The 27,820-nt window shown below is 39.0% G+C and overlaps 2 protein-coding genes and 4 non-coding genes across 7 annotated transcripts; 2 read left to right on the top strand and 4 right to left on the bottom strand.

Moving 5' to 3' along the window:
• Positions 1-810: 810 nt before the first annotated feature.
• On the bottom strand, positions 811-10,058 carry LOC145501838 (solute carrier family 15 member 4-like). The gene is made up of 5 exons (XM_081481222.1): positions 8,784-10,058; positions 6,890-7,175; positions 4,913-5,601; positions 2,791-3,181; positions 811-1,409 (listed from the first exon to the last, which is right to left on the bottom strand). The coding sequence occupies exons 2-5, from the start codon at positions 7,155-7,157 to the stop codon at positions 1,057-1,059; spliced, it is 1,701 nt and encodes a 566-aa protein (XP_081337348.1). The 5' UTR covers positions 7,158-7,175; positions 8,784-10,058; the 3' UTR covers positions 811-1,056.
• A 1,792-nt stretch (positions 10,059-11,850) lies between these two features.
• Positions 11,851-27,074, top strand: LOC145501839 (solute carrier family 15 member 4-like). 2 transcript variants are annotated; one of them, XM_081481224.1, is made up of 5 exons: positions 11,851-11,928; positions 13,302-13,599; positions 16,074-16,759; positions 20,071-20,458; positions 24,626-27,074. In XM_081481224.1, the coding sequence occupies exons 2-5, from the start codon at positions 13,335-13,337 to the stop codon at positions 24,958-24,960; spliced, it is 1,674 nt and encodes a 557-aa protein (XP_081337350.1). In that variant the 5' UTR covers positions 11,851-11,928; positions 13,302-13,334; the 3' UTR covers positions 24,961-27,074. The 2 variants fall into 2 exon arrangements, with proteins under 2 accessions (XP_081337350.1, XP_081337349.1); XM_081481223.1 differs by having other exon boundaries at positions 11,851-13,599.
• Trnat-ggu (transfer RNA threonine (anticodon GGU)) lies at positions 17,336-17,408 on the bottom strand. The gene has a single exon. It is a non-coding gene; the product is annotated as a tRNA-Thr (tRNA).
• Trnat-ggu (transfer RNA threonine (anticodon GGU)) lies at positions 17,584-17,656 on the bottom strand. The gene has a single exon. It is a non-coding gene; the product is annotated as a tRNA-Thr (tRNA).
• Trnat-ggu (transfer RNA threonine (anticodon GGU)) lies at positions 18,082-18,154 on the bottom strand. Its single transcript has one exon. It is a non-coding gene; the product is annotated as a tRNA-Thr (tRNA).
• Positions 19,341-19,413, top strand: Trnat-ggu (transfer RNA threonine (anticodon GGU)). The gene has a single exon. It is a non-coding gene; the product is annotated as a tRNA-Thr (tRNA).
• Positions 27,075-27,820: the final 746 nt, after the last annotated feature.

The following is a 27,820-nucleotide window of genomic DNA, read 5'->3' as shown; positions in this document are numbered from 1 at the left end:
TCTGAATTCAATTGTCATGAAGGAAGAAAAAAAAAAGGAAGGTAGAGTAAGTGGAAAAAGGGAGATTCAAGAAAAATCTGTTACTCGGTTACAAGTTCGAAACTTCGCGGTCCGTCAGTTACATCATTACACGAATACAAAGGTAGTTCAGTGGAACAATAACTAAAATCAACCAATCAGATTACTCCATTGTCGGTCCACTATTCTAAAAGCAATGGACTGTCCCAAATGATTTTGCATGAAAACGCTCGAGAAAATTTACTGGTAATTTTATGGCTTACGTCTCAGAAAGAACTTGCTTTCAGATTAAATATTCCTCTTCTTTATATCTTCCATCTTTGGAGACCCAGGGGCTGCTAGTCGGAACGATGCGATATTTTTGGGAGCAAGTTAATTTACTTCAAGAGCAGACAAGCTCTTGAAGTAAACTTCCATCCTTCTCCGAGGATGAGTGGATAGATTCTTTCAGGGAAGGGTACCCATCCCTCTTGCTATCTTGTTTCAAATAAGGAAAACGAATTACAATTTGAGGGACACCAATATGCTCCATTTACCAAGGGTGGGCAGCACCAAGCATGGTCTGAAGTCTTTCCATTACTTTGTGTAATCGGGGCAAAAACATGGAGCGCTCTGTCAGAAACAGCACGTGCCATGGACGGTACAAAGAAATTATTAAGGAAGATTCGTAGCGTAAGATTTCAAATTTAAATCTATCCACGACATAATTTTTTATGATAAAAATTATTGAATTCTTGAATTCACGAATTTACTTAATATATTATTGACAATGTGATGTTTTTACATCTTTTATTGCAAAGATCATTTTAATTTCATGTACTCATATTTTAACTAATTTGTATTTTTTTGTTCACAAGGGAGGTACAGGAGAGAGAGCCTGGGAACGAGGTTGAGGAGACCTTTTTACATCACGTGACAGTGAATAATCTCCCGTTTCCTAAGAGCCTCATATCATCTTTTTTAAAATTGTTTCAAGAATTTAAAAAGTTGTCCTTTTTCACGCGAGTGAGAGAAGCATTGTGTGACAGTCCAATTCCTTCAAACAGCCTTTGCTGAAGTTATCATTGGAGAACTGTCAGAACTTATTGAGGACTGCTCTTGGTCCTCTTCCACCGTGACAGCAATTCTCGATGATTCCATGTATTTGTACCTCCTCGCCAGGTAAACAAAAACCAGGAAATTCAAGAAAATGACCACAGCAAGGAAAAAGAAATAATTTTCCAGTTTGCCCGCATTGAGATCTTGTGGGTACCAAGAACCGTCAGTGGCCTTCCTCACTATAGCTGTGAGAGCCCCCGCTACATAGAAGCCTATTCCAATGGTTGCCAAGTTTAGGCCCATGATCACGCCGCGAAGGTAGAGAGGGGACTGGGAGTAGGCAAAAGCAAGTCCTGGGAATGGAAAAAAAACAAAAAAACAATAAAAATAAAACAAATGTGAGAAAATGAGAAAAACGAAACATTGGAATGTTTGATTGATATTCTTTTAGTCTTAGGGAACAGACTGAAACTTTTTCAACAGGGAGTAATTTGAAATCACTTCGTATGTACCAAAACAAGAGCAATTTTTAGCTGCTTTCTTTTGGTGGGGGGGGGGGTGGGGGGGTTGATGGGCTAACAATCTGGCTTCATTTGCAACTGCCTGTCACTAACACAGTCAAGCCCCTGTTAAGCAGCCACCTATTAAGCAGCCACCCCTTAGGCAGCCAGTTATCAATGTCACTAAAATACTGTATAAAACCCCTATTAACCAGCCACCTAACTATTAAGAGGTGACGGCTACCTTTTGGCCATCCCTATGAGGGTTTTTCTATTGTCTTTACCCTATTAAGTGAACATGCACCCAAAATTTAATACACATAGACTGCTTTGTTTTGACAGATATGAGAATGAAATTAGAAGTGACAGTTGATAAAAACGTTCAAACACACATTTATTATGATTGCCTTGACACAATATTATTACATGTTCAATACGGGATTAACCCAACATAAAAAATAATCAAGTACACCAACCCCTATTAAGCAGTCAACCCCTATTAAGCGGCCACCTTCCATTTCCCCAAGGGGTTTGACTGTATAACAAGTACATCAAAGCAGGCTTTTCGCTAGAATTTTTGAAGTGGCCATCCAAAATGTACCATAGGGCCTGCTCAAAGGAGCAATTTATATTAGGCAACATATGAAAAATAAAACAATGTTCTTTAGAAAGTTGCCGTCCACAGGACGCCTGGACACCCATCTGGCTAAAAGCCTGCATCCAAGGGTGCAGATTCATTTGTCACAAGCATTGGACAACGAAAAGCCCTGAAAATCTGAGTCTCCAACTGGAATCCTCCATAGGAAAAAAGATGGCGACTGGTACATTTATCCATAGTTCTTAGTGCAAGAAAACCTTAACATCACTCATAAAAACGTACAGAAGAGTTATGAAATCTTCAAACCTAGGCTACTCAGTGTGCTCAGTACAGGAACAAATATTGTAAAAATTTGGCTTTCTTTGTGCCATATAGGCTGTGTTAGGTTCACGAGGTATTGTGGTAAAATGTACAGCCGCCATCTTTTTTCCTACAGTGGATTGAACCTGTGACTTTAGACCAAGCTACAAGGAGACTTCTAGCACACTAGCAATGCCATTTACTAGGTTCATAAGTGACATGTACACTGTATAAATGCTAGGATTGGCTTTGTCAAAAGCCTACTTTGGAAATACTGTGACCAGGCATGTGCACCATGTATCACCACCTATGTGCCTTAAAATCTAACCTACTTGCCTGGAATTGAGGTTAACACTTCACCAGTCCCCTGCAACACGTACTGAGGGACTTGATAAAAGATATTCATCTGAGAAGCATTTACTGGTGTGTCAAACGGTTGCTGCTCAAAATAGCCATGAGCATCAATGTACTTCTTTCTTTCAATCTCCATAAGTCCTGCCATGATCACAGATCCCATGGCAAACAGCATACCAACACCCATTTTCCTCAGCGGGGTGAAGTCGAAGCCAAAATGGCGCAGGGCGGGGTAGAGGATGCGATCTACAATTGGAATAAGAATTAATAACATGGTGATTTCAAAGAGGTACAGGGAGGCTGCTGGCATGGTAAAGTGTTCTGTGAGTTGTAGCTTCATGAAAGAGCCTTGAAGAAGGTAGCTCGTCTGACCCTAGAAGAACAAACAAACAAACTACAAATGAGCAGAGATAAGTTACATCCAAGTAAAAGAAACGAACTTTACACAACATACCATGTATTTGGCAAATAGAAAACCACAGGTGTTAACAATGTTTGTGACCTAATACAAGCAGTACCGGGGAACTGATTAATAACCAGTATTTGTAAACCTGAGCTGCAACTGAGAGATTCTTGAACATTTAAATAACCCAGTAAGATGCAACATAACGGAATAAATCTGACTGTTTTCAGTTTTTTATTCTTTTTCCCAGCAAATCATGCATATTAATATTTTGTTCAAAGTTTCCCTTGAGCTGGAAGTTTTATTTGTTTTTGTAGTTGCTTGCCCATTGCCCCTCCCCGGCTCCCCTCAAAATATAATGCCTCATCCTCTAGTCAAGAATGACAATGACTTTTAAAAAACCAATCATATTACATGTCATATGACCAACGTTATGTAAATAAATTGATACTGCTAATGGGACTGACTGGAGCCCAGCTCAGTCTGTATAATCTATTACTTATAATTACCAAAATAAAACAACTGCTTAGCAGGGGTCCAATTTGTTTAATCACAGTATGATTACAGACAGAAATGGATGACAAAGTCCAATCATTAATTAATCAACACTACAGAATTTGATAACCATATCATAACAATATCAATAACCACATCATCAATTATTAAATAAACAACTTGATAAATAAGAATAATTTTTGACAGTTACATTTGTCCCTGACCAAGACACATGAGGAAAGGAACATGTTACATAACACTGGAAACGACTGTGGTGTATGATAGAAAAGACCCTAACTGGATGAACCAGTAAAACCAGTCGAAAAACCACTGGACAATTACGGGACCCTCATTCTCTATCTGATCTGCACCCAGGGGTGACACATCGGCTTTGATCCGTCTGTATATTAGTTACCATAGATCCGTCTGTAAACCAGTACACAAAAAATGATGTATACTGTCCAATTTGTATGCATGACAAATATGTACACTGACTAATAGCATAATGGATTGTTAGTTTACTGATGTATTAATGTTTCTGGTGTAAAAGCGTTTTTAATGCTAATGTTAACATAACATATAACGTAACATATCTTAATTGACCACTCCCCCAATGGGGCTTTTCAGGGCCAATGAAACCAAATGATGAAACAAATAATGCAAATGAACATAACATGGTTAAAAATCCAAACTGGCAGAAGGCAAACCAGTTGGCTATTCACAAGCAATTGACTGAGGAGTTGAACTAGGGTCTACCGAGAAACAACTCCGGCTGAGTGGTCAGAGCGGTACTTGAACCCGCGACCTCCAGATTTCAGGTCCGGCACACCAACCACTCGGCCACGCTGTTCAGTAGAGTTTGAGATTAGTCAACATCAACACTAAAGGAAAACTTATTATATGAACAGAAAATTTGACTGCAGACTATAAAGTTCTAAAACTTAATAAAACATTTACATCCTAACCTGGATTTTAATTGGCATAATCATGAATTTGTTTCTTGGATTATTAAATCCTATAGTGCAGTTTACATTCACATGTACCAAAAACTTTAACACAACTTAAAGAGTTTTTTGTGATGTTCACAGTATAACACAGATGCAAACACAACCAGAAGTGATTAACACCCTACACGGTGAGATGTGCACATTATGTGTACATCTATGTGCTTTTTCTAAGATAGCAAACAAGGTAAGGTCTACCTACCTGTCCATAAATTGTCCAGTAGAGGATAAATGTAAGAAATATTGGAACAATTCTCAGCACAGACTTGACATCCTCCACTGACTGCCCTTGGTATGTTCCTCCTAAACTTTGCTTTGCCCGGTCAAGCCAGTGAAATACGTGTACTTCACCTTCTCCAGCCCTACATTGAATCTTCTTTAAGCCTTCCCATATTATCTTCATAGTATCAGTCAAGTAGCTTCCCTTATGTGGGTGAATAATGTAGTATTTTCTGCCACTTATAAATAACATGATTGCTAAAAACATCGACAAGGCAGTTATGACATAACCATAGAAGAATGATGCTTCCTGTTGCACCGTAACGACCACCGTGTATGCCAGAAAAGAGCCTAACTGGATGAACCAGTAAAACCAGTCAAAAAACCGCTGGACAATTACAGGACCCTCATTCTCTATCTGATCTGCACCCAGGGGTGAAACATTGGCTTTGATTCCACCAGTCCCTATGGAAATGAGTAGCAGTGAAATCCCTAGGAATGCCTCTTTACTTCCTGTGCTCAATCCATAGCTGGCACCATAGTCAAATGTTGCAGTGGCCAGAATGATAGTGCCGACAACATACAGCAAAGAGCTTCCATATATGGTGTTGTAACGACCAAGGAAAGTATCTGCTACCCATCCACCAATCACAGGTGAGAAAAATGAGGTACCTTAGTGAAAAAACAAAGTAAAACTAAAGTATTACAGTATTCACTTTATTTAGAACTACAAGGTGTTCCATTAGCTAGAAGACTGGTAAATATAGATTGAAGGGTACTACATTATGGGTAAAATTTAAGAATGAATGCTTCGCTGATTAAGGCATTAAAAAGGACCTCAGGCAGATGTGGCTTCCTCTCTAATTATTGTTATTTTACCTTAGTTAGGTAAAAACTATGATGAAAGGAATGTCTTTACCAGGTGCCAGCAAGAATCATTGTGCATTGTTAGTAGGCATTATTTTGCTAAGCTGGGGTGCAGGAGGCAACAAGTGACTTAATTCAAACGTGTTTGATTTGACTAAGAATACTTAAGTAAAATGGGAAAGCAGGCTGTGTATTATTTTTTTGCCATGATCATTATTATCAGCAAAGTTATTCATCAATGCCATCTGACCAGTGACAATTGAAAACAAAAGTGACTAAAATGGGGACTTAAATTGAGATTACATGTATAAATAAATAAAATGTGGAGGTACAGTATCCCTATGGTTTAAAGGGCCCTAGTCAGCCACACCTTTGTTTTCATTTACATGCCAGAGTCTGACTATTATGTTTTATTCGGAGCATTTTGAAACAAGCAAAATTACTGTCAAACTACTAAAGATAATTAAACATGCATTCAGGAACACAACTTACAGTAAAGCAATCAGATTTCGCTTCACCATACAATATCAATTATTTCAATTGTATCGAAAATGGCGGATGCTGACTAGGGTCCTTGAAGTGTGCTCCACTCCAGTTTGTGATACTTATGTGTACCAATGTATTTGTTGTGCCTCTTTCCTGACTCTTACATTTTTAATTATTATAATTACGGTCACCCAACTAGTTTAGCTTTTTAGTTATTTTGGGTGTCCCACTACTGTATGTACTGTACTGTTTATTTATATATTTATAATTACAATCTTGTAAATTCTTTTAGTTGTTTACAGTAGTAGAAATAAACTGTTGTTGAGCAGCCCATGTTCAAGCCCTTGTCTGGAACATTGTGTTTTGTTCTTGGCCAAGACACTTTACTCTAAGACTTACATTAACTCTCTCCTGTCATTTTATACTAGTAGTGTACCATCCCATCCAGGGGGAATAGGAATACATGTACTCCTAATTGCTTCATATGCCACAGATACTAGAGATAACTGCCGGTCTTATGGCTGATAGACCACTTGGCTCATATGCAGATTTTACCTTATCCTAACCATAACAAATAAATCTACAAGGAATTAATTAGGAAATCTACCTTGAAATGCAAGACTTATACTGCTAGGTAAAGGTGTTTCAAGCTTCAAGTAGTCTCGGCAGTACAATACAAGGTTGGCCACGATTCCATAAAATGTGAGACGTTCACACAGTTCGGTGAACAAAATACACAATACCAACAGAAACCTGGTTCTCCTGCTAAGGGGGCCTCTATGCAGGTCCATTGAGTTGACACCTCTGGTAGCTCCAGTGGATGATCCAACAAGAATAGGGCACAGTTCAGGATCCTTCTTTGTCCAGTTGATCATTGATCTGTGACATTAGGTCTTAATGAAATATTGATTCAATTAGACATTAGTGAGTAGCTCTTTAGGGCAAATTGAACAACAACATAAATGCATTCCACACTATAGTGTTTTTATTCACATGCAATGAGACATTCCCACGCATTCCTAGTACAAGAATCTGACTTTTAGTTTTATGAGTTTGAAAATGATCAACCAGTCATTGAAACATAATTCAAAAATTTTTATTGCTAATTTTAAACAATAATTGGATGAGGTTTTTGTGATATCCAGAATAATCAAGGTCGAGGTAGGGGTTATCAGCCACAGCCGAAGGCTGAGGCTGATAACCCTTACCAGACCTTGATTTATTCTCAATATCACAAAAACCGAAATCTAATAATTATTTTATTATACACTGAACGAAAAAAAAATGGACATCGTGTTTTTGCCTCTTCACTGATGGCAAGTAACACAAAGCGTGTGAACTTCACATGATTACCCTTAGACATCATGCACCACGGTCATACATGACACAGTTACCTGTGACCTTAAGTGTCCTTGACATGATTATTCTATAATCTGCAGCTACATAGACAACGTGACAGGCACTGATTTCAAAAATTCACTGTACACTTTTCGGCCAATCAGAAAAGAGATAAAAGGTAGGTAAAGTCTGCATGCGAGCCAAGTGGCCCATCAGGCCGGAGCTTATCCTGGTTTCTCTAGCATGAAGCGACTAGGAGTATTTCTACTTCCCCCTGGATGGGATGCTAGTCCATCGCAGGGTTACCCCCAGCATTAAGTTCGCTGATACCCATTTATACACCTGGGTGGAGAGAGGCACTGTGAGAGTAAAGTGTCTTGCCCAAGAACACAACACAATGTCCCCAGCCAGGGCTCGAACCTGGACCGTTCGATCCGAAGACGAACGCACTAAGCATGAGGCCACCGCGCCTCCCACAGAAAAGAGATAGCGAGTTAAATATGTATAACATAATTATAATTATAATTATTAGCAGTTATTTCCAAGAACTGGACTGATGGGAAACTTTTCCACACAGTAAAATATTTTATCAAAAGAACTTGCTGATAAGGAACGTACAGTATTAAGACAAAATCGGCTTCGTAATTCCGTTTCCTGATTACAGGGATTCCAAAGGTTTAATCTCATGGGTCCAAAAGTTACCACAACAGTCATCCATGTTGGGCAGAAAAGAGCGTGGTTACTGGTGAACCCCTTTTTATCGTATTTTTGCAATATTAAAATCCTATTTTTTGACGGAATCACGTGATTCAGTTGACTGAGCCGAGATTATTTCCTTTTCATACTGTGACATGAGTTTCATTCAGACCATGTGATATTTCACGTTCAATTCGAGCTTCAGCCCATAAATTTCTGCTGTGTACTTTTACACAAAATTTCTTAAACAAAGACAGAGAACGAGTACAGTTGCTAGTTGTTTGCGAATAATCTCTCGTTTGCAATAATTAATGTCGATGTTTGAGGCCGAGTGACTGAGATTTCCAGCCATCACTTGCGCCTTAGCTAACTGTCGCCATAGCTAGCAATGGCGAGATAAAAACGTTGGCTCAGTTAACTGCGAATTACATGTACTGTCCGTCCCTGCAAAGCTGAACGAGGCTTACCTTGAGCTTGAGGGAGTCCGAAACCGTTTGCAGGCGTTATGAACACAATTAACAATCACCAAACCGAATTCGAGCGGGCTCTGGGAACGAGATCCGAGAAATGCGAGAATGCTGCATGCTAGAGATTTGACACGGAGTCATCTGAATTTTTCTTTCGTAGACTTTAAAACATGAACGAAAGCCAAAATGCGATCCAAGAACTGAACTGGAACCTGACTTTGTTTCTTAGAGTTGATATCTTCCTCCGCGCATGCGCAGATGACAAAGCATCCCACAAGGAAGGTAGCTTTCCATCAGAACGATATAAGAAGTAAACTCTCACCAGCAAAGTACTGAGGTCCGGACGGTTGAGGGTTATCATCCAAATTTGAACCACCCCTCTTCCACTCACTTGACCTCGTAATATTATTTTTGTCCATGTGGCCAAACAACATGGTTTTTAAACAGTCCCTTAAAAGTATTTACATTTCCCTTTTTTACTATTACCGTTATCCTCAATTCAATTCAATTCAAGTTAAATTAAAACTCTCACAAACCGTGATTAATTCTACAGAGGGGTCAGAAAAAAATAGAATACATGTGGGAGCTAAGAGTCCTCGTCTACATCTACATCTACAAAACCAGCTTTAATGGAACATATTTAGCTGGGCAAAGTGCAAAGCGCTACGCGAGCACGAAGCGCAAAAACTGAGGCAACGAAAGATAATCTCGCCTGTGATGCTTCGCGTTCCAACTGTCCCACACTGCGCAATGTTCCTGTTCTGTGCGAGCGAAGGGTCCTGCCAGTAGGCGTTCAATTTTGGGCGTGCAGTTGGCCATATACATTCTTGCCTTTTTTTGTGCTATTGCTATTACTATTTTATGGACAACTGTACGCCCAAAAAAGAACGCCTACTAGCAGGACTTATATATATATATATATATTATAATCAACTTTTATAATTTAGTTGGTGCGATGTCTTAATGATTTTACCGCGATATGATCGTTGCTTGTGCCATGGCCGCTAGAGCTTCACTGACAGGAAAGGTTGAGCGAGATTCTTAGGAGCTAGGAGAGCTGCCATTCGTGAAAATCTCTCCCCTGGCTCACGAAGAGCGAAGGCGAAGAACTTCAAAGAAAACGGTGGAAAACTATATGACTGCACACTAGTTTTCATATTACATTACGTCCGATCGCTACGATCTATCGGTCGATCGTTTATTTCCTTTCATCGATGAGATGATTCGCAGACTCCTACCCGCAACGATTAGTACTTGAAGCCCCGGAGGCGCGGGGGGGGGGGGGAGGGGAGGGGGGGTGAGGAGAAACAAAAGTCATTACGTCGCAGAAATCGTTTCCTGGCTCGGGTTCGCAGACGTTATTTTCGGCGGCGACAAGCGACAGCCGGAAATACGTCTGCGTTCGCAGGCTACTGGTGGTGGACCCGGGTTAAATAAAGCTCGAGCGATCGAGCCACGCCCAGATTGATAGATCTCCTTTTGGGGCTTAATTCCAACTGCTCCGACGCCGCATCTGTGGTCTTTTCTCCCCTCCAGGCTTGAAGCCAGCCAACCTGCAATCTATATTGACTACTGCAGTTTGCATCACGTAGTTGAAAAAAAGTTGCGTTAGGGCTGATAATGCTGAAATTTACAAGGTTCAGTTACAAATACAAACATGGAAAACTTGCGTCCTTCGATTACTCGTTCTGGTTGACGTTCTCCATTGAATCGACTATAAAGTAACACTCGAACGCACGTGAAGAACCGACAAACGGAAGACGGGACCACGTGACCATTTTTCCCGCCAGTTTTTACGTGGTTTGCCCTGGGTTTGCCGTTGGTACGTTCAGGCAGCAAGCCTTTCGAAGCTTGAAGAGGCCAGGTTTTAGCAATTCATGCTCATGAAAAACCGCTGGGTAAGAACTGTATTTTTTATTGCTGATACGTCAGCAATCGTATACACTGATATAATGCTATTTTACAGTCATTTTGTAAACAAAACATGCTGACTTCAAAGAATTCACAGAGAAAGAATTCGAGAGAAACTGAGTGCCTGGGGTCGAAAATGCTGGGCTCCGTTGATTCGTTAAACGTTATGGTTCCCTGTTGATGTATCAAGATGGCTGCGAAATGCTAATATTTTTACTTTCAGCATCAATTTTCACGGTGCTTCGTGTTTCAGAGGTCCGAATCTTTGAGGAAAAGAAAGAAAGAAATTTAGAAAAACCGGAAAAAGAACTGAATGTAAATTAGACAAATTTTCCACAATTTTAAGAGCCACAGTAGATTAGAATAATTGTAATTGAGTTAATTGTAATTATGATTTTAGGCTTTAATCTAAATATGTATATGTTAGATTTTTTATTTCCCCCACCCCTCCCCTGTTTTCCCCCTTTTAGCCTTGCAGTGATTGGCATATCTCTTTCCAGGACCCGCTTGCCCCCTCTCCCCCCCCCCCCCCCACAACCCCTTATGTGACACTTTTGAAAACGTAAAATCGTTCGTGACACAGTTCATTGTGTCACATTCCTAACACATGCTTGTCTTGAAATCGGACTTTGCCAGATGTTTTGCCTCGAAGTGAGAAGTTTTGATCAGATCATCAGGTCATTTGCAAATAATTGCGAGAAAAAGCAAGTTGCAAAGAATAGCAAGACTTTGTGTCGGCTCGACACTTTGAAACAAAATAACCAAACAAACAAGCGAGCTAATAAGACACGATAAAATTTCCCATCTCAGCAACACTCCTCGAGACAGGATTTGGAGTTGTATGACTTTAGCGTGCGCAGTATATGTGTCATCACGGGATTGTCATTTGGTCACGTGATATCAAAAACTGTAATTAGTCTTCACATTCTTTTCCTTAAAAATAAAATAACTCAGTTTTTGAAGAAAACATGTGTTCTCTTCGTGAAGATAAAAAAAAATGTTAAATAAATATTTAAATAAATCACATCACATATCATTTTCCTTTCAGTCCGTGACAAGCCTTGTTGTGATTTCGTGACAAAATAATGTTTACTTCAAAACGAGAGTCATCATTGCCACTGCATGAGACTCACATGATTTGATGTGTATAGCGGCTCGTCTGTCTGGCTTTCGAACATGAGATTTTTATTTTCTTGCGAATCCTAGAAGTGTATGGAAGTGTTGACACAACAAGGTAAGCTTTTGAAAACGTCTTAAAGTGAATTAGTGTTAAGGTTAGATAACTGTACAATGCTTTGCCCGCGAAACAGCGGGCTTGTAAATTGGATTTTTTAGGCGGCGATTATGAAAATTCGATCAGTGCTGTTTTGACGTGAGTAGGCGCTCTGTAGTCTTGCACACTGGAGACTCAAACCTTTCGGCCAAGAACTTGCGTTGTCGGTTGGTAATGAATTGAACGGTAATGGAAGAAGGAAGGACATCAGCGAGAAGTTATGAACAATGCAGGTGGATAATTTCCGCATGCAAACGAAACAACGCGTACAGTTCAATTCATAAATGGATGAAACCTTAAATTTAGGTAGCCTAGAATTGTTAAGGTTTCTTATTTTGCTTTGTTCACCGAGGGTCGTGGATACAAGGTCAAAGCGATCAAGGTAGAGAAATATTGTTTGCCGCCCGCTACGCGTGATAAACTCAAGAATCCCAAAATAGCACTTAACTTAGCGGAACATGATATTAGAAAACACTTGCTTGATTTTTTCCCCATCACTCTCCTAGCACGATTTTTTTCTCAGCAGTTTTTGTTGTGCATAAATTTTTTTGGCAAAATTACCCAAGCCTCCACACCCACCCACCCCCATTGAAATAATTAAATTATGTCACAATGTTACAACTTTTAGAGGCAAAACAACATCAAGAAGAAAATCGTTCAATCATTACATAAGAAAAAAAATTAATTCCCTAAAGAGAAAAATTTCACTGTTTGGGAACTGTTTGGCCACCATTGCATTTAGAAGCACAAAGGTGTTACCAAAATACGTAACATACTAAAGAGTATTAAACGCATCTGATAATTAATAGCAACACTCAGTATTATAAGGGTGTTCAAAGTAATTGTTTCCTCAAGGGATTACTCAGTGACCTCAACATCACAAGGTATTCACAAGGGTTTATATGCATGGCCCATTTATGGCCCTTTCTCTGTCACCCTCCTGAGAGCACACCCTCGAGTGTTGCGTGACATAGAGGCAGGGGGGAGGGGGGGAGCTTGCACTGTTTCAAAAAGTATCACAAACTTTATAAGCATAATTTTTTAGGCTGTCATTTGTAGCCAAAATTGTATTGCAAGGGCTAAATGGATGTCCTATACATTTAACAGAACAGCCTTTCACAAGGTGACATGTATCAAAAAAATTGAAGATGGATTGAGTTTCAAGGGGTAAACTAATATGTTAGTTCCAGCAACTGTAATGTTTGTAGTGTGTTTACATTTCTGTGTTTCTTGAATGTACCATAATGATATATTTGCGTTTACTGCGATACGTAAATTGTGATTGAAAGAAGCTGTACTAGAGTATCTAAGTTCTCATTTTCTTTGATTCCTAGCCATCCAGTAACACTCCTACGTGCATATGCAAGATGTCAAATTCAGATGAACATTCTCCATTACTCTCAGAGAACAATGATCGCCTTTCCACGTCTCATGGGCCCAGCAGTAACTCTTCTGTTAGCAGTCAGACTATGGGATGTGCCCGAAAGTTCCTGGTAGTCATTTGCATTCTTGTAACAGAGCTATGTGAGCGCCTCACCTTCTATGGTGTGACGGCAAATCTACTGTTGTTCAGCAGCAATGAGTTAAATCTTCATCCTCCTTGGCCATCAGTTGTCAGTTATTTGTTTACAGGTTGGTACATTAACTTTTGTGTTTAGAATGTAACTATACAGTCAAACCTCCCATACGCAACCACCCAAAATGTTAAGCATACTGTAGGTGGTCGCTTACAGGAGGTGGTTGCTTAAGAGGGCTTAGCCCATATTGGATCAAAATTTTGCCTCATTAGTATATGGTAACTGCAGAGACTTACCCATGTCTAAAATGTTTTAGTCAAGTGAAAAGTCAATTTTGAGAAAAAAAAAATCCGGTACTTTCTGTCTCTTGTTCTACCCAGGAGTGCAATAATGTTATAATACCTTATTATCCAATTTTTGTTCTATTTATCTGTCGTGGTCACTTATGGGAGGTTAAAACCAAAAGAAAATTTCAAATTTAACTCTAAAAGTGGTCCCAGCCGCTTACAAGAGGTGTCGCTTATAAGAGGTTCGACATAGTGATCTGACTTGGAAACCTTTGGTATTGTGGAAAACTAGTTGCTGAGCTAGGAGAAGTGGTCCCTTACAAGAGGTGGCCGCAACCAGAGGTTTGACTGTATTTTATATGTTATATGTTAATTGTGTTGGGAAATACCAAAAACATAAACTCATAACCATAATAGCTACAGAATAAGTGCCAGCACCCCCATTCCCCCTTTCAATGTTGGAAAATAGTAAAATGAAAACTTGTGTCAGATGAAAGTGTTTTGTCAACATTGCACAGGGGAGGGGAGGGGCAAAATGCATATAAAATGAATTTTTCCAACTCTTGTGACCAAGATTGTAACTTTCCATCCAGAATTAGAGTTGAAGGCTAAATGAAGCTAAAAATGGTACACTTGTATTTATCACACCCAGTGATAAGAGGTAATATTAGAGTGATATACATGTACTCCCAGAAAAATCGGGTGGGGGTATGTGGCCTGCTTCCCATAACCATACCCTATTTGAGACCAAAAAGTGTGATTTTCTCTATCCTATTAATGACCTGACCAAAAATTAGATACCCCTTTCAAGGCCTGACCATAATAATTCAATACCCCTGATTCAGACCTGTCTTATAATTAGTTCCCAAGTTCAGACCAATTTTAAAGGCATTGTGAAGGGCTTTTGTTGATGGTCTTATCTATGTTATTATAAAAAAGTAGCTTCTTCTAACAAAAAAACCTGAATTCAAAACAAGAGTGCAAAAACCATACCCCACAAACTGCATTAAGGACCAAAATGACCAAAATCGATACCCTATTTATGACCAAGACAGCTAAAAAACCATGCCCTTTGGGCTACACATACCTATATATTTAGCCCATACTACAGTTTACCTAGATGGTAGGAAATGCTGCCAAAGGGAAGAAGGATGTAAGGAGTGTCAGTGCAGAGCAGGGTTGTTCCCATACAGAACTCAGGATTGTCGGTAACAGTAACAAACTGGCTTATTTAACTTCTCGATTACAGCACTCAGCTGTATGCAGCACTAAGCCTCATTACATTTCTATTGTTCTGGAGTTTCCAGAAACTTCTCAAAGGAATTAAATAGCATTGTTGCAAGAATTCTAAATTCAAATATTGCATGAGAAATACAACATTCCGAACGATTTTAGGTCACAGCTGAATGACTTCCGGTTCCAGATATTTAATAACATCAACAAGCCCTAATTTTTGCGAAGGATTTGAATGAAGTATATTCTTCCCCCGTCTGATTCCAAAATGTTGAGTAAAGTTGTGCAGATAAAATATATAAACAGTACTTGTAAAATCTATGATTTTTTAAATAACATTAACTTCAACAGATTGCAAATAACCCTTGATGATTATAGGGAACTCTGCTTCAAACTATAAAACAGATGCCTGGTTATAAATCAAAATTTTACTTTTTAGACACAATTAAACATCATCGATAGCAGTACAAAAAAAGAGTTAAAAAAGGAAAACAGGAACGATAAGAGAAGCGTCCAAAATAGCAATAAGCACAGCAGAAAACTGTCACTCACCTTCGTACACTGCAACCAACGATGCAAGAGAGAGAGCACAAGATCAGACAGCACATCTTAATTCTGCCATTCATGCAGAATTAAGATGATCTTAATTTGATCTTACTGCTACCACAATTCCTTGCATTTTGCAATAACATGTTCAAGGCCCCTACAATGTGACCTTCTCCTGATTAGAGAGCTGCCTCGTTCGTTTGCTTCAGGCTTACTCACTGCAGCAGCAATAAGAGATAAGCTCCCCCCCCCCCCCCCTCTTCTGGCCTTATTTATGACACCTCTTAGTAAGTCATTTTTACAAATTCTTCATCAATGGCCTGAGGTGGAGAAATATGTCCATTGGTGGTGATATCAAGGCACGATGTATTTGAGAGATTGTAATTAACTTAACCAGGAATGACTGAACTGTAATTTAAATATAATTTCTCCTGATGATCTTGGAAAATTTAGTCTTCGTACATGTAGTATGTCCAAGATGTATTTCCTCAAACTTTTTTTTAAGTTGTCTCTTGTCTTTCAGGAACATGCTATCTTGTTCCCCTTCTGGCGGGATGGCTGGCCGACACGTACACGGGCCGGTTCAACATGATTTATGGAAGCTCTTTGCTCTATGTTGTGGGAACTCTTCTCCTGGCTGCAGTTTCCATGGGGAATGATATGATTCATACATTATTTCATACCAAAGCCACTCATAATGAAACAATGAGACTGATATACTTCGGACTGGCCCTGCTAATGATCGCATTCGGCACAGGAGGAATCAAGGCCAATGTCTCACCGTTTGGAGCAGACCAAGTTAGACAGAATGGACAAAGGGCTGTTCAAACATTCTTCAACTGGTTTTACTTTTTTATCAATGTTGGATCTTTAGTAGCCTTTACAGTGGTTGTGGCAGTACAACAATCAGATGTGTTTTATGGTTATTGCATCACAGCTGGTTCAATGTTTCTTGCTGTAATTGTGTTTCTTGTTGGTCGTAACCAATACTTAACCAAACCGCCAGGAGGCAGCCAACTCACTGAAACAGCAAAAATAATCTGTGAAGCAGTGCGAAATCGAAAGCAGAATGCAGGGACCTGGCTGGAGGGGGCAAAGAGGAGATATGGAGGGAAGTTCAGTGAGGAAGAAGTTGAAGATGTCAAGGCACTGTTGAGAGTTATTGCTATCTTTGGTCTGTTCATTGTTTACTGGACAATCTACACACAGGTTGGAATTTCAATTTCTCTTTTCATTCAACAAGATCTACACATTTATTATCAAGTATAGAATGCATTTACTAATGGTGTGGCCAGGATTTCCAGGTCTTGAGAGCATGTTCCTTCCCCTCCCTTAACCCACTGTAATGTAGAATTCAGTCTGGTCAAATTATACACGGCTAGGGCTGATTACATGTAGTATCACAATATCACTTCTTTTGAAGTATATATGAAATAATTCATATTGAACTGCGGTAGTAGATGAAAGTGAAGTATGATCATCGCAGTAAATTTTCCAATTTAAGCAACTGGAAAGAAGAAACCTGAAAAAAATCAGGGCTTCAACGGGATTCGAACCCGTGACCTCCGCGATACCGGTGCGATGTTCTACCAACTGAGCTATGAAGCCACACATTGGGAGCGAGGTCAATTAATTGAGTTCATATATTCCCGTGAGTGAAATGATGTGAAGTATATATGAAATAATTCATATTGAACTGCAGTAGTAGATGAAAGTGAAGTATGATCATCGCAGTAAATTTTCCAATTTAAGCAACTGGAAAGAAGAAGCCTGAAAAAAAAATCAGGGCTTCAACGGGATTCGAACCCGTGACCTCCGCAATACCGGTGCGATGCTCTACCAACTGAGCTATGAAGCCACACATTGGGAGCAAGGTCAATTAATTGAGTTCATATATTCCCGTGAGTGAAATGATGTGAAGTATATATGAAATAATTCATATTGAACTGCGGTAGTAGATGAAAGTGAAGTATGATCATCGCAGTAAATTTTCCAATTTAAGCAACTGGAAAGAAGAAACCTGAAAAAAATCAGGGCTTCAACGGGATTCGAACCCGTGACCTCCGCAATACCGGTGCGATGCTCTACCAACTGAGCTATGAAGCCACACATTGGGAGCAAGGTCAATTAATTGAGTTCATATATTCCCGTGAGTGAAATGATGTGAAGTATATATGAAATAATTCATATTGAACTGCGGTAGTAGATGAAAGTGAAGTATGATCATCGCAGTAAATTTTCCAATTTAAGCAACTGGAAAGAAGAAACCTGAAAAAAATCAGGGCTTCAATGGGATTCGAACCCGTGACCTCCGCGATACCGGTGCGATGTTCTACCAACTGAGCTATGAAGCCACACATTGGGAGCGAGGTCAATTAATTGAGTTCATATATTCCCGTGAGTGAAATGATGTGAAGTATATATGAAATAATTCATATTGAACTGCAGTAGTAGATGAAAGTGAAGTATGATCATCGCAGTAAATTTTCCAATTTAAGCAACTGGAAAGAAGAAGCCTGAAAAAAAAATCAGGGCTTCAACGGGATTCGAACCCGTGACCTCCGCAATACCGGTGCGATGCTCTACCAACTGAGCTATGAAGCCACACATTGGGAGCAAGGTCAATTAATTGAGTTCATATATTCCCGTGAGTGAAATGATGTGAAGTATATATGAAATAATTCATATTGAACTGCGGTAGTAGATGAAAGTGAAGTATGATCATCGCAGTAAATTTTCCAATTTAAGCAACTGGAAAGAAGAAGCCTGAAAAAAAAAATCAGGGCTTCAACGGGATTCGAACCCGTGACCTCCGCGATACCGGTGCGATGCTCTACCAACTGAGCTATGAAGCCACACATTGGGAGCGAGGTCAATTAATTGAGTTCATATATTCCCGTGAGTGAAATGATGTGAAGTATATATGAAATAATTCATATTGAACTGCGGTAGTAGATGAAAGTGAAGTATGATCATCGCAGTAAATTTTCCAATTTAAGCAACTGGAAAGAAGAAGCCTGAAAAAAAAAATCAGGGCTTCAACGGGATTTGAACCCGTGACCTCCGCGATACCGGTGCGATGCTCTACCAACTGAGTTCGAATCCCGTTGAAGCCCTGATTTTTTTCAGGCTTCTTCTTTCCAGTTGCTTAAATTGGAAAATTTACTGCGATGATCATACTTCACTTTCATCTACTACCGCAGTTCAATATGAATTATTTGATATATACTTCACATCATTTCACTCACGGGAATATATGAACTCAATTAATTGACCTTGCTCCCAATGTGTGGCTTCATAGCTCAGTTGGTAGAGCATCGCACCGGTATCGCGGAGGTCAGGGGTTCGAATCCCGTTGAAGCCCTGATTTTTTTTTTCAGGCTTCTTCTTTCCAGTTGCTTAAATTGGAAAATTTACTGCGATGATCATACTTCACTTTCATCTACTACCGCAGTTCAATATGAATTATTTCATATATACTTCACATCATTTCACTCACGGGAATATATGAACTCAATTAATTGACCTTGCTCCCAATGTGTGGCTTCATAGCTCAGTTGGTAGAGCACCGCACCGGTATCGCGGAGGTCACGGGTTCGAATCCCATTGAAGCCCTGATTTTTTTCAGGCTTCTTCTTTCCAGTTGCTTAAATTGGAAAATTTACTGCGATGATCATACTTCACTTTCATCTACTACCGCAGTTCAATATGAATTATTTCATATATACTTCACATCATTTCACTCACGGGAATATATGAACTCAATTAATTGACCTCGCTCCCAGTGTGTGGCTTCATAGCTCAGTTGGTAGAGCATCGCACCGGTACTGCGGAGGTCACGGGTTCGAATCCCGTTGAAGCCCTGATTTTTTTTTTCAGGCTTCTTCTTTCCAGTTGCTTAAATTGGAAAATTTACTGCGATGATCATACTTCACTTTCATCTACTACTGCAGTTCAATATGGATTATTTGATATATACTTCACATCATTTCACTCACGGGAATATATGAACTCAATTAATTGACCTCGCTCCCAATGTGTGGCTTCATAGCTCAGTTGGTAGAGCATCGCACCGGTACCGCGGAGGTCACGGGTTCGAATCCCGTTGAAGCCCTGATTTTTTTTTTCAGGCTTCTTCTTTCCAGTTGCTTAAATTGGAAAATTTACTGCGATGATCATACTTCACTTTCATCTACTACTGCAGTTCAATATGAATTATTTGATATATACTTCACATCATTTCACTCAAGGGAATATATGAACTCAATTAATTGACCTCGCTCCCAATGTGTGGCTTCATAGCTCAGTTGGTAGAGCATCGCACCGGTATCGCGGAGGTCACGGGTTCGAATCCCGTTGAAGCCCTGATTTTTTTTTTCAGGCTTCTTCTTTCCAGTTGCTTAAATTGGAAAATTTACTGCGATGATCATACTTCACTTTCATCACTTCTTTTGTGATGGTTGGGCTGTTTTATTGTTATTGTTGTTGTTGTTGTTTATTTGTTATTCTTGTTGTTGCAGATGCAGACAACATTCCTCATTCAAGCAACCTTCATGAGACTAGAATTTCACAACTTTACAATTCCAGCGGCATCCTTGTCACTTTTCGATATCGTTGCTGTGCTTGTGTTGATTCCCATTATGGATCATGTTGTTTATCCTCTTGTTAGCTACTGTGGCATTAGTTTTACTCCTCTGCGGCGTATCGGTGTTGGAATGCTGTTAGCATCTGCATCTGTCATTGTGGCTGGAGTGGTTGAGATACAACGAAGGAATACATGGATAGATGGCGGGTTTTGTATACAAACAGTGTTTGACGAAAGCCGCAATGCTTCAAGTGTAAATGTTTTTTGGCAAATCCCACAGTTTATGTTAGTTGGATCCAGTGAGGTCCTTATGGTTATCACAGGTAAGCAAATCTCTTACTTTACAACATTAATGATAAATTTAAATGATTTTTTTCTGTTTTCTTTTGACATTGTGTAACTGCAGTAGATAATTGCACATAGTAAATCTATCATTATGCTACAATCACAAGGTTCAAACCAGTGACCCTCGCACTGGCTGTCATCTTCAGATTAGCTGGCTGAAATCTTACCACTTTGCTAACTTGCAACTGAGAAATTATTCATGACCAAAACCATTAATTGTATAAACTCACAGTTACATGTAGCTATATTAAGCCTCTGAAGTGCCTGCTATCCTGAAGAAACTCGTCTCAAAAGAAGCGACTTCAGAGGCAGCCATTTTGAAACAGTCTTGTCAGCCAAGCGGTGTTTATGTGACATCATTCTGTCCAACTTGAAACTGGTGGGAAAGAGAAAAAACCTGCAACTGACTTGGCATCCTTCACAAAGTCAGCAGAATCTATTTTTTCCAAGTAATTATACACTTCATTATCTTAAATGCTTTCATTTCAGAGTTTCGAACATGTGTGGCTCAAATAAAATGGCTCAAGAGCAGCCATAACCCAGAGTGGTAGTTAAAAGGTTTGTTGGAAGTCATTTAGACAAAATCTCTCGGGCAGAATGACATCACGAAAACGGGGCCTGGCTGCTGAGTACTGCTCAAAATGGCGGTACCAATGTTCGAATTTTGGGCTTTTTTGGAGATGAATTTCACAAGGAAAACCTGCACTATAGAGCCTGAAACTTTGGTGGGTGGCTTAACTTAGTGTAAGGTTTTTATCAGCATTGACAAAAAAATATATGTTTTCTGGAGTGACCTTCTCCTTTAATAATATAAACATGAAAAAAATTGCTTGGAGGAAGTGCTGGAAGATCTTTCTTGAAGCCATTTTCTCATTCCAGAAAACTTTTTTTAAAGTTTCTGCACAAAATTTTCGTCATCATTTTATGTGATATCATTGGCTTAGAAAATTTCCTATTGTCTTTCAGCCAATCATAATCCAGAATTGCAATGTGTAATTTGCACTGGTGTTACACTTCTTGCACTGGTGTTTCACTTTTTGCACTGGTGTTACACTTTTTGCACTGGTGTTTCACTTTTTGCACTGGTGTTACACTTGAACTGCACTGCTCTCAGCCAATCAGAATCGAGTAATTTTTTTAGTGTATATTATTGAGTTGGTTATAGTTATTTACCATAAGTAACACATTCAGTTTCTTTGTTGGAACTAATCACTTTAAAATCAATAATAATTATTACAATCAAAACAGGCCAAGTGATCCATGTAAATAAGTCAAGTGATTATTGTAAATGATTGTTATTAAACTTATGCTGTATCACACAACAAACAAACTCCTCAAAATCTTTTTGATCAGCCTTGCATATCACATGTAATGTTTCAAATATCACGAGTTGGGGTAAGGAGCCTTTGATTTTGTGAAATGTAATAAGACTGTTAGTAATGAGTGCAACTGAAACCAACATTATTGTTTATCATTGGTGAATGGAAATTTTTCTGACTAATGAGATTAGAGCAAACAAAAAACCTGCAAATTGAATATTTGTCATTTGATCATTTGAATGATCAATCTTATGGTCAGAGAAAAATCTTCACTTTCAATACTATTAAAAATAGTATTGGAGTAAGATTGTATAGTGGAGTCTTGTGGAGGTGTTAAGCTTCTGGTTAAGCTACAAAGACTACTGATTGAGGACAGAAATTGTAATTTTAGAGTGTGTTAGTTTATAGAGTTGGGAGGCACTGTGATCTTATGGACGGTAGTGCACAGCTCATCTCCAGATCAAGCAGTCCGGGCTCGAGCCCTGGCCGGGCACAAATGCATTCTGTTTTTGGGTAAGACACTTTACTCTCACAGTGCCTCTCTCCACCCAGGTGTATAAATGGGTATGGGCAAACTTAATGCTGGGGGTAACCCTGCGATGGACTACCATGCCATCTAGGGAGGAGTGGAAACACTCCTAGTCGCTTCATGCTACAGAAACCGGGATAAGCACTGGCTTAATGGGTGATTTGACTCATACACAGACTAGACAAACTGGAGAAAAATCAAAGGACAAGCAACAACAACAAAGCTTTTTTTTTTTTCTCTTTGCAATACTACACTTTATTACTTATTACAAAAACTTAAGTTACTTACATCACTATCACTACTTACAAATTACAAATTACAGTACCAGTTAGCATTGGTTACAACACTAACAATATAATAACCTTTTTAACAGGAGTTAATCCAGAATAACAACAATATTAATAATAGGGACAAAAAATATTATAATAATAATAATAATAATAATAATAATAATAATAATAATAATAATAATAATACAACTAACAGATACAATACTACTACTGCTACTAATACACTATTCTAACAATTAATGAAAGCAAAGATGAGCAAAAAAAATATAGGGCCATATAATACTAAGTTAGAGCTGTTCAAATGAAAAGGAGAACCTAAATATTATTCAATTAAATTGCCTTTTTAAACAAACGTTCAAAGGAGAGAACAGGGAGTTACAATGACTGGAGTATTTTGTGCCACTTCTGTTGGAATGTGTTTTGTGTTCCCGTTATAATTGAAACATGCTTTTCCATGTTTAAATTGCATCTAACCTGATTAATGTATTCTATTGAGGATGGTCGAACATTTTTGTACTTACAAGAGTAATGTAGAATCTACCAAGTAGTAAACAATGATTGAATAACAAGGCGCTTTTCCCTCCTTTGAGACCTAAACATTGGCATAAAGTTAAAACTTGTGAGGCTGGTATTAAATCAACACAGATGAAAAATTGTTGAACGCTATTCCAAAAGGCTTCTGTGATTGGGCATTCCCAGAAAAGATGAAGCAACGTTTCTTGTGCTGTTTGACAAAAGCAACAAAGATTTGATTCCAAAAATTTAATTTTATAAAATAGAAAAGAGTTTGTAGCTATTCCCATGTGGAGAAATTTGAACTGGAAGTTCCTTAATTTTGTGCTTAATCTACATATCCTAGGTAGTAGATAAATTAACTCCCAGTCCAAATTTTCCACATCGATGAGTTCACAGTCTCTAATCCATTTCTTTTGGCTTTTCTCTGAGCAAGTACACTTTTTGTTGATAAGGATTTTGTAAGCTGCTTGACTTGGTTTTTGGATGAGTTTAACTTAAGCAGTACATTTTCCAAAATTTTTTCACCAGGCAATGTCAATTTCAGAGATCTTGCAACACTCCTGATAGCCAAAGTTACTCCACAAAATTTGAGGAATGAAAGTGGAAAACAAAACTTATCTTTGAAACAACTGTAAGATATTATTCTTGAATCACTTGTCATGAGATCATTAATTTGCATCACTCCTGCATTAGCCCAGTGTTTATAAAATATCATCTTACCTGCAATTCTGATCATCGAGTTATTCCACTTATGACCAGCACTGAAATTAGCTTGAGACACAAAGGAATCCCTATAATTTAAGTCCGTCCACAGTTCAATAAGTTCTTGGATAAAATCATCTTTTATATAAAGTTTTCTGGCATCTTTTGGTGCCAAATTACCAAGAAAAACTAATTTCGCACCGACCTTAAATAAATGAAAATCAAAAAAGCACTTCCATTTAGATTTGCAGTCATTTGAAATATACTTAAGTATCCATGAAATTTTCAAGGCTTTATTAAATTCTATTATGTCAAGCATCTTTTGTCCTCCATCTTGGTAATCTGCTATCATTTCAGTCCGCTTAATTTTGTTGCCCTCGTTATCCCAAAGGAATTTAAAAAGAAGATTGTTTGTTTCTTTCAGAGATTTTGAACACGACGTTGTTGATGACAGAATATAAACAAATTGTGATGTAGCTAGAGCCTTAATTAATAACTGTGATTTTACCAATTAAAGTTAATCTCTTGTTTCTCCAATTATTTAAGATATCCTCTACCTTATGAACCTTTTCTTCATAATTCTTCTTCTTACTTTCTTCACAATCAGTGCAGAACCAAACACCTAAAGCCTTGACCTTGCCATCTGCCCACAACAACAAAACTAACCCACATAATTATGTGACTCAGAACTCAGGAATCCAACCTGCAATGTTGGTGGGAGGCGACTGTGAGCACTGTCATGACTGCACCACTCCTCCCCTTATTAACCTTGTTCATTCTCCTCCACAGGACTTGAGTTTGCCTATTCCCAAGCCCCCCAGAGTCTTCAAGGACTGGTGATGGGTGCTTTTCTTGTCACAAGTGCACTTGGAAGCTATGTGGCAATTGTTCTTGTTATCATAGTTAGAGCGGCTAGCAACAGTGATTGGTATCCAAGTGAAGATCCCAATCATGGACACATGGAATATTTCTACTTCCTGTTGTCTGGATTAATGGTGATCAATTTTGTTGTTTTTCTGTACATTGCTTCCTCATACAAGTACAAGACTGTGCCCAAGAGAACAAAGGAGACTGCAAAAGACTTGGACACAGGCCAACCAGCTGATGGCGATCCATCTGTGTAATGGGGACAAGACATGCCAGTGGAGAGGTATCTCAACTGGAACATACAGGATTTTGTACTGTGGAGAAAGCTATTATTAATGACATGCAGTACCACAGTTTTTCATTGAATTTTTAGGTACTCTTCATATATACATGTACAGTAGAATCCTAATTTTTCGAACCTCTAGGGGAAATGAAAATTGGTTTGAAAAATCAGGTAGTTACAGTGTTCGACTGAGGGGAGGGAAACAACATTTGGTTCGAGTTATCAGGAGGTTCCAAAAATGAAGGTTTGAGAAATCAGGATTCCACTGTATGCAAAAGATGGCAAATTCTGGGGTGGTAGGGGGAAACTGACAACAATTCATTCAAATGTCCCATAGTAAGAGCAAACAAGAAGACACTGATGCCTCACGCAGGGGCGTACCCTGAAAAAGGGTTAACACAAGCCATGGTAAAATCCAAGATTAGTACACATAAGTTTGAGGATCAGGCTATCAAACAAATCTATTGGGTTTTTTTCAGACATTTTGTTCATAAACGGGGTATCAATTTGGCCATTTTGGTCTTAAATAGGGTATGGTTTTTTTACTCTGGTCCTGAATTGGGTGTGTTTTTTAGGGGAAGCTACTTTTTCATCATTATCGGTAAGACCATCAACAAAAGCCCTTCAAAAATAATGTTTAGAGTAACTGTGTCGGCCACAATAGTCATAACTAGGGTATCAAATTTTTGGTCTGATCATAAATAGGGTAGGGAAAATCGCAGATTTTGGTTATAATAGAGTAAGGGTTTTGGGAAGTGGGCCACACACCCCCACCAAACTTTTCTGGGAGTATCCCCCCCCCCCCTCCCTGATGGGGAAAAGACTGACCAGACTGCTGGTAGCAGGTTTTTTTCACATAAGTATTGACTGAGTGGGAGGGTCCATGGACCTCGTGCATAGCAGCATTTTCTTTATTTGAGTGGGGCCATAGTCTAAAGAAACTTTTAGACTAGTTAACCAATAAACTAGATCTTGTCAGGATATCCATAAGTGATCATAAAAGAAAAAACATGAAGACATTTTTTTGTTGTTCACTAAAACTTTTTGTTTCTGGAACAAATAGAGAATGTGTGCACAAACGGAAAAACAGTCCAGGAAATATTTAGTCTGCTATGCAGATCCCCCGGGAGGACTACCATATGTAACAAGGACATGGGTGCTCGTCATACCTTATACGGTTAAAAAAAAAAGCGGTCTTAGTACTTCTTAGGGTGTTTCGCCTCAAAAGGACCTCAGCGAGAGCTTTTTTGTAACATTTTAGGATATTGAGCTGAAAAAAATATGTATTATGAGATAATGTGTTGTTTTAGAATTGGTACCTCTTAGGGGAAACAAATTTCAAGCCACGCCCACAAAACAGGATCTTGGTATAGACTGTTCACAGTCCCCTATTTTTCCGTGAGATCGTAGATGTCAAACATGCCATTAGGGACAGCGCGTCTCCCAACCCCAAAATGCTTTGGAAACGAAAGAATATCGAGGTCGAAATGTATTATGGACCAAAATATAACAAGACAGCGGGAACCTGGTCTCTAACATTAGTAGGCCTGGTTAATTTTATCATTTTTAGCGGGTAAGGTAAATCCTGAATAAAATTTTTCACTTGAATTGCTCCAAGCATTGTTCAATATTTATGTATAGAATGATCCTTGCAAAGTTGAGCCGTCGACAGGGCAAACCCAGTGCTTACAATACTGAGATGAGGTGGTTTTCGAAAGCTTTTCGCCAGCCCAAAACTCGGCGAGAAATCAATCGACAAATTCAAAGCCATGATCTGGGACAATCCTACTGACGATATGCTACCAAGTTATGGTAAGTTTTTTTTAAAAGAAAAATTAAGAAATGACTTCATGTGGAGTGATGTCGTGATGTGTAGGCTTATTTTTCCAGGTATATCCTGAGCTAGTACTGGAACCGGCTAAAATATGCAATAAAGTTTATGTAATTTTGAAGATAAACAAAACGAAAATGCGTGCACGGGCCCGGAAAAGTAAAATGATGTAAAATAGAAAATGGGATATGCTTATTTTGTAGCTGAAAAAATGCGATTAGGGTTTTAGACATGGTGTCGAAGGGTGGAAAGGGGGTTGGGGGGGGGGGGCGGGTTTGGGGGATGCCATCTCCAATACAGTATCACAGTTTTGTTGAATTAGAAACCAGTGACGCTTAGAACTTTATAATCTTATATACATCTTTGTCTGCTAGCAGCCTACTCCAACTCCACTTTTTGAGGTCTATTACCCCACTCCCTTAGAAAATATTTAATAAAGCCTGATGAAAAGTATATCATGTTGTTACTAATTAACAGGATTGACTGCGGATGAGCTTGCCTGTCTTGCTGCATCGGGAATGCAAGGCTGGGTCTATACTGATCACGTCACATGGGTTTTAAAACAGCTTAATGACATGCAAAACGATACCATGCTACCATGCCCAATGTCGTTGTTAATATCTACAATGAGATGACGAGGAAAGCTAAGTTACTTAACCCTGGACCATTAAAAAGGCTGGTTTTCACTCTGAATGTGGGACAAAGGAATGGCAAAACTTTCATTGGCAACCCTCAAAATGGTGGTAATCATTGGGTACTGGTAGATGTTGAGCTGCGACCTTTCATGAAGATCATATACTGTAAGATGCTGGCTTGGCAACCTCCCCCAGACATCATTGATGTCGTCAATGATTTTGCACGGTACATTCCACAAGTTGGAACGCACAAAGAGTCAGTGCGACTAATTGGCAGGGTCATGAATGTGACTGGCGATGCCGTAACTATTCCCTGCAGAGTTGCACTGATATATGTGGTGTTATTACTCTGGTGAACGCAGCTGTGG

Source organism: Orbicella franksi, chromosome 10 (assembly GCF_964199315.1).
Source record: "Orbicella franksi chromosome 10, jaOrbFran1.1, whole genome shotgun sequence".
In the NCBI taxonomy this organism is placed as follows: Eukaryota; Metazoa; Cnidaria; class Anthozoa; order Scleractinia; family Merulinidae; genus Orbicella; species Orbicella franksi.
Note: the sequence above shows the minus strand (reverse complement) of the source record. Positions and strands in the feature narration are given on the sequence as shown.

Bases quoted from the DNA above. Each gene is read 5' to 3' on its own strand.
- LOC145501838 (XM_081481222.1), bottom strand. From the start codon at position 7,157: ATGATCAACTGGACAAAGAAGGATCCTGAACTGTGCCCTATTCTTGTT. The intron at 3,182-4,912 runs GTAGGTAGACCT...TTGTTCTTCTAG, and splicing joins ACTGGACAATTTATGGACAG to GGTCAGACGAGCTACCTTCT. The intron at 1,410-2,790 runs GCAAGTAGGTTA...TTCCATTCCCAG, and splicing joins AGTGTTAACCTCAATTCCAG to GACTTGCTTTTGCCTACTCC.
- LOC145501839 (XM_081481224.1), top strand. From the start codon at position 13,335: ATGTCAAATTCAGATGAACATTCTCCATTACTCTCAGAGAACAATGAT. The intron at 13,600-16,073 runs GTTGGTACATTA...CTTGTCTTTCAG, and splicing joins TGTCAGTTATTTGTTTACAG to GAACATGCTATCTTGTTCCC. The intron at 16,760-20,070 runs GTTGGAATTTCA...TTGTTGTTGCAG, and splicing joins ACTGGACAATCTACACACAG to ATGCAGACAACATTCCTCAT.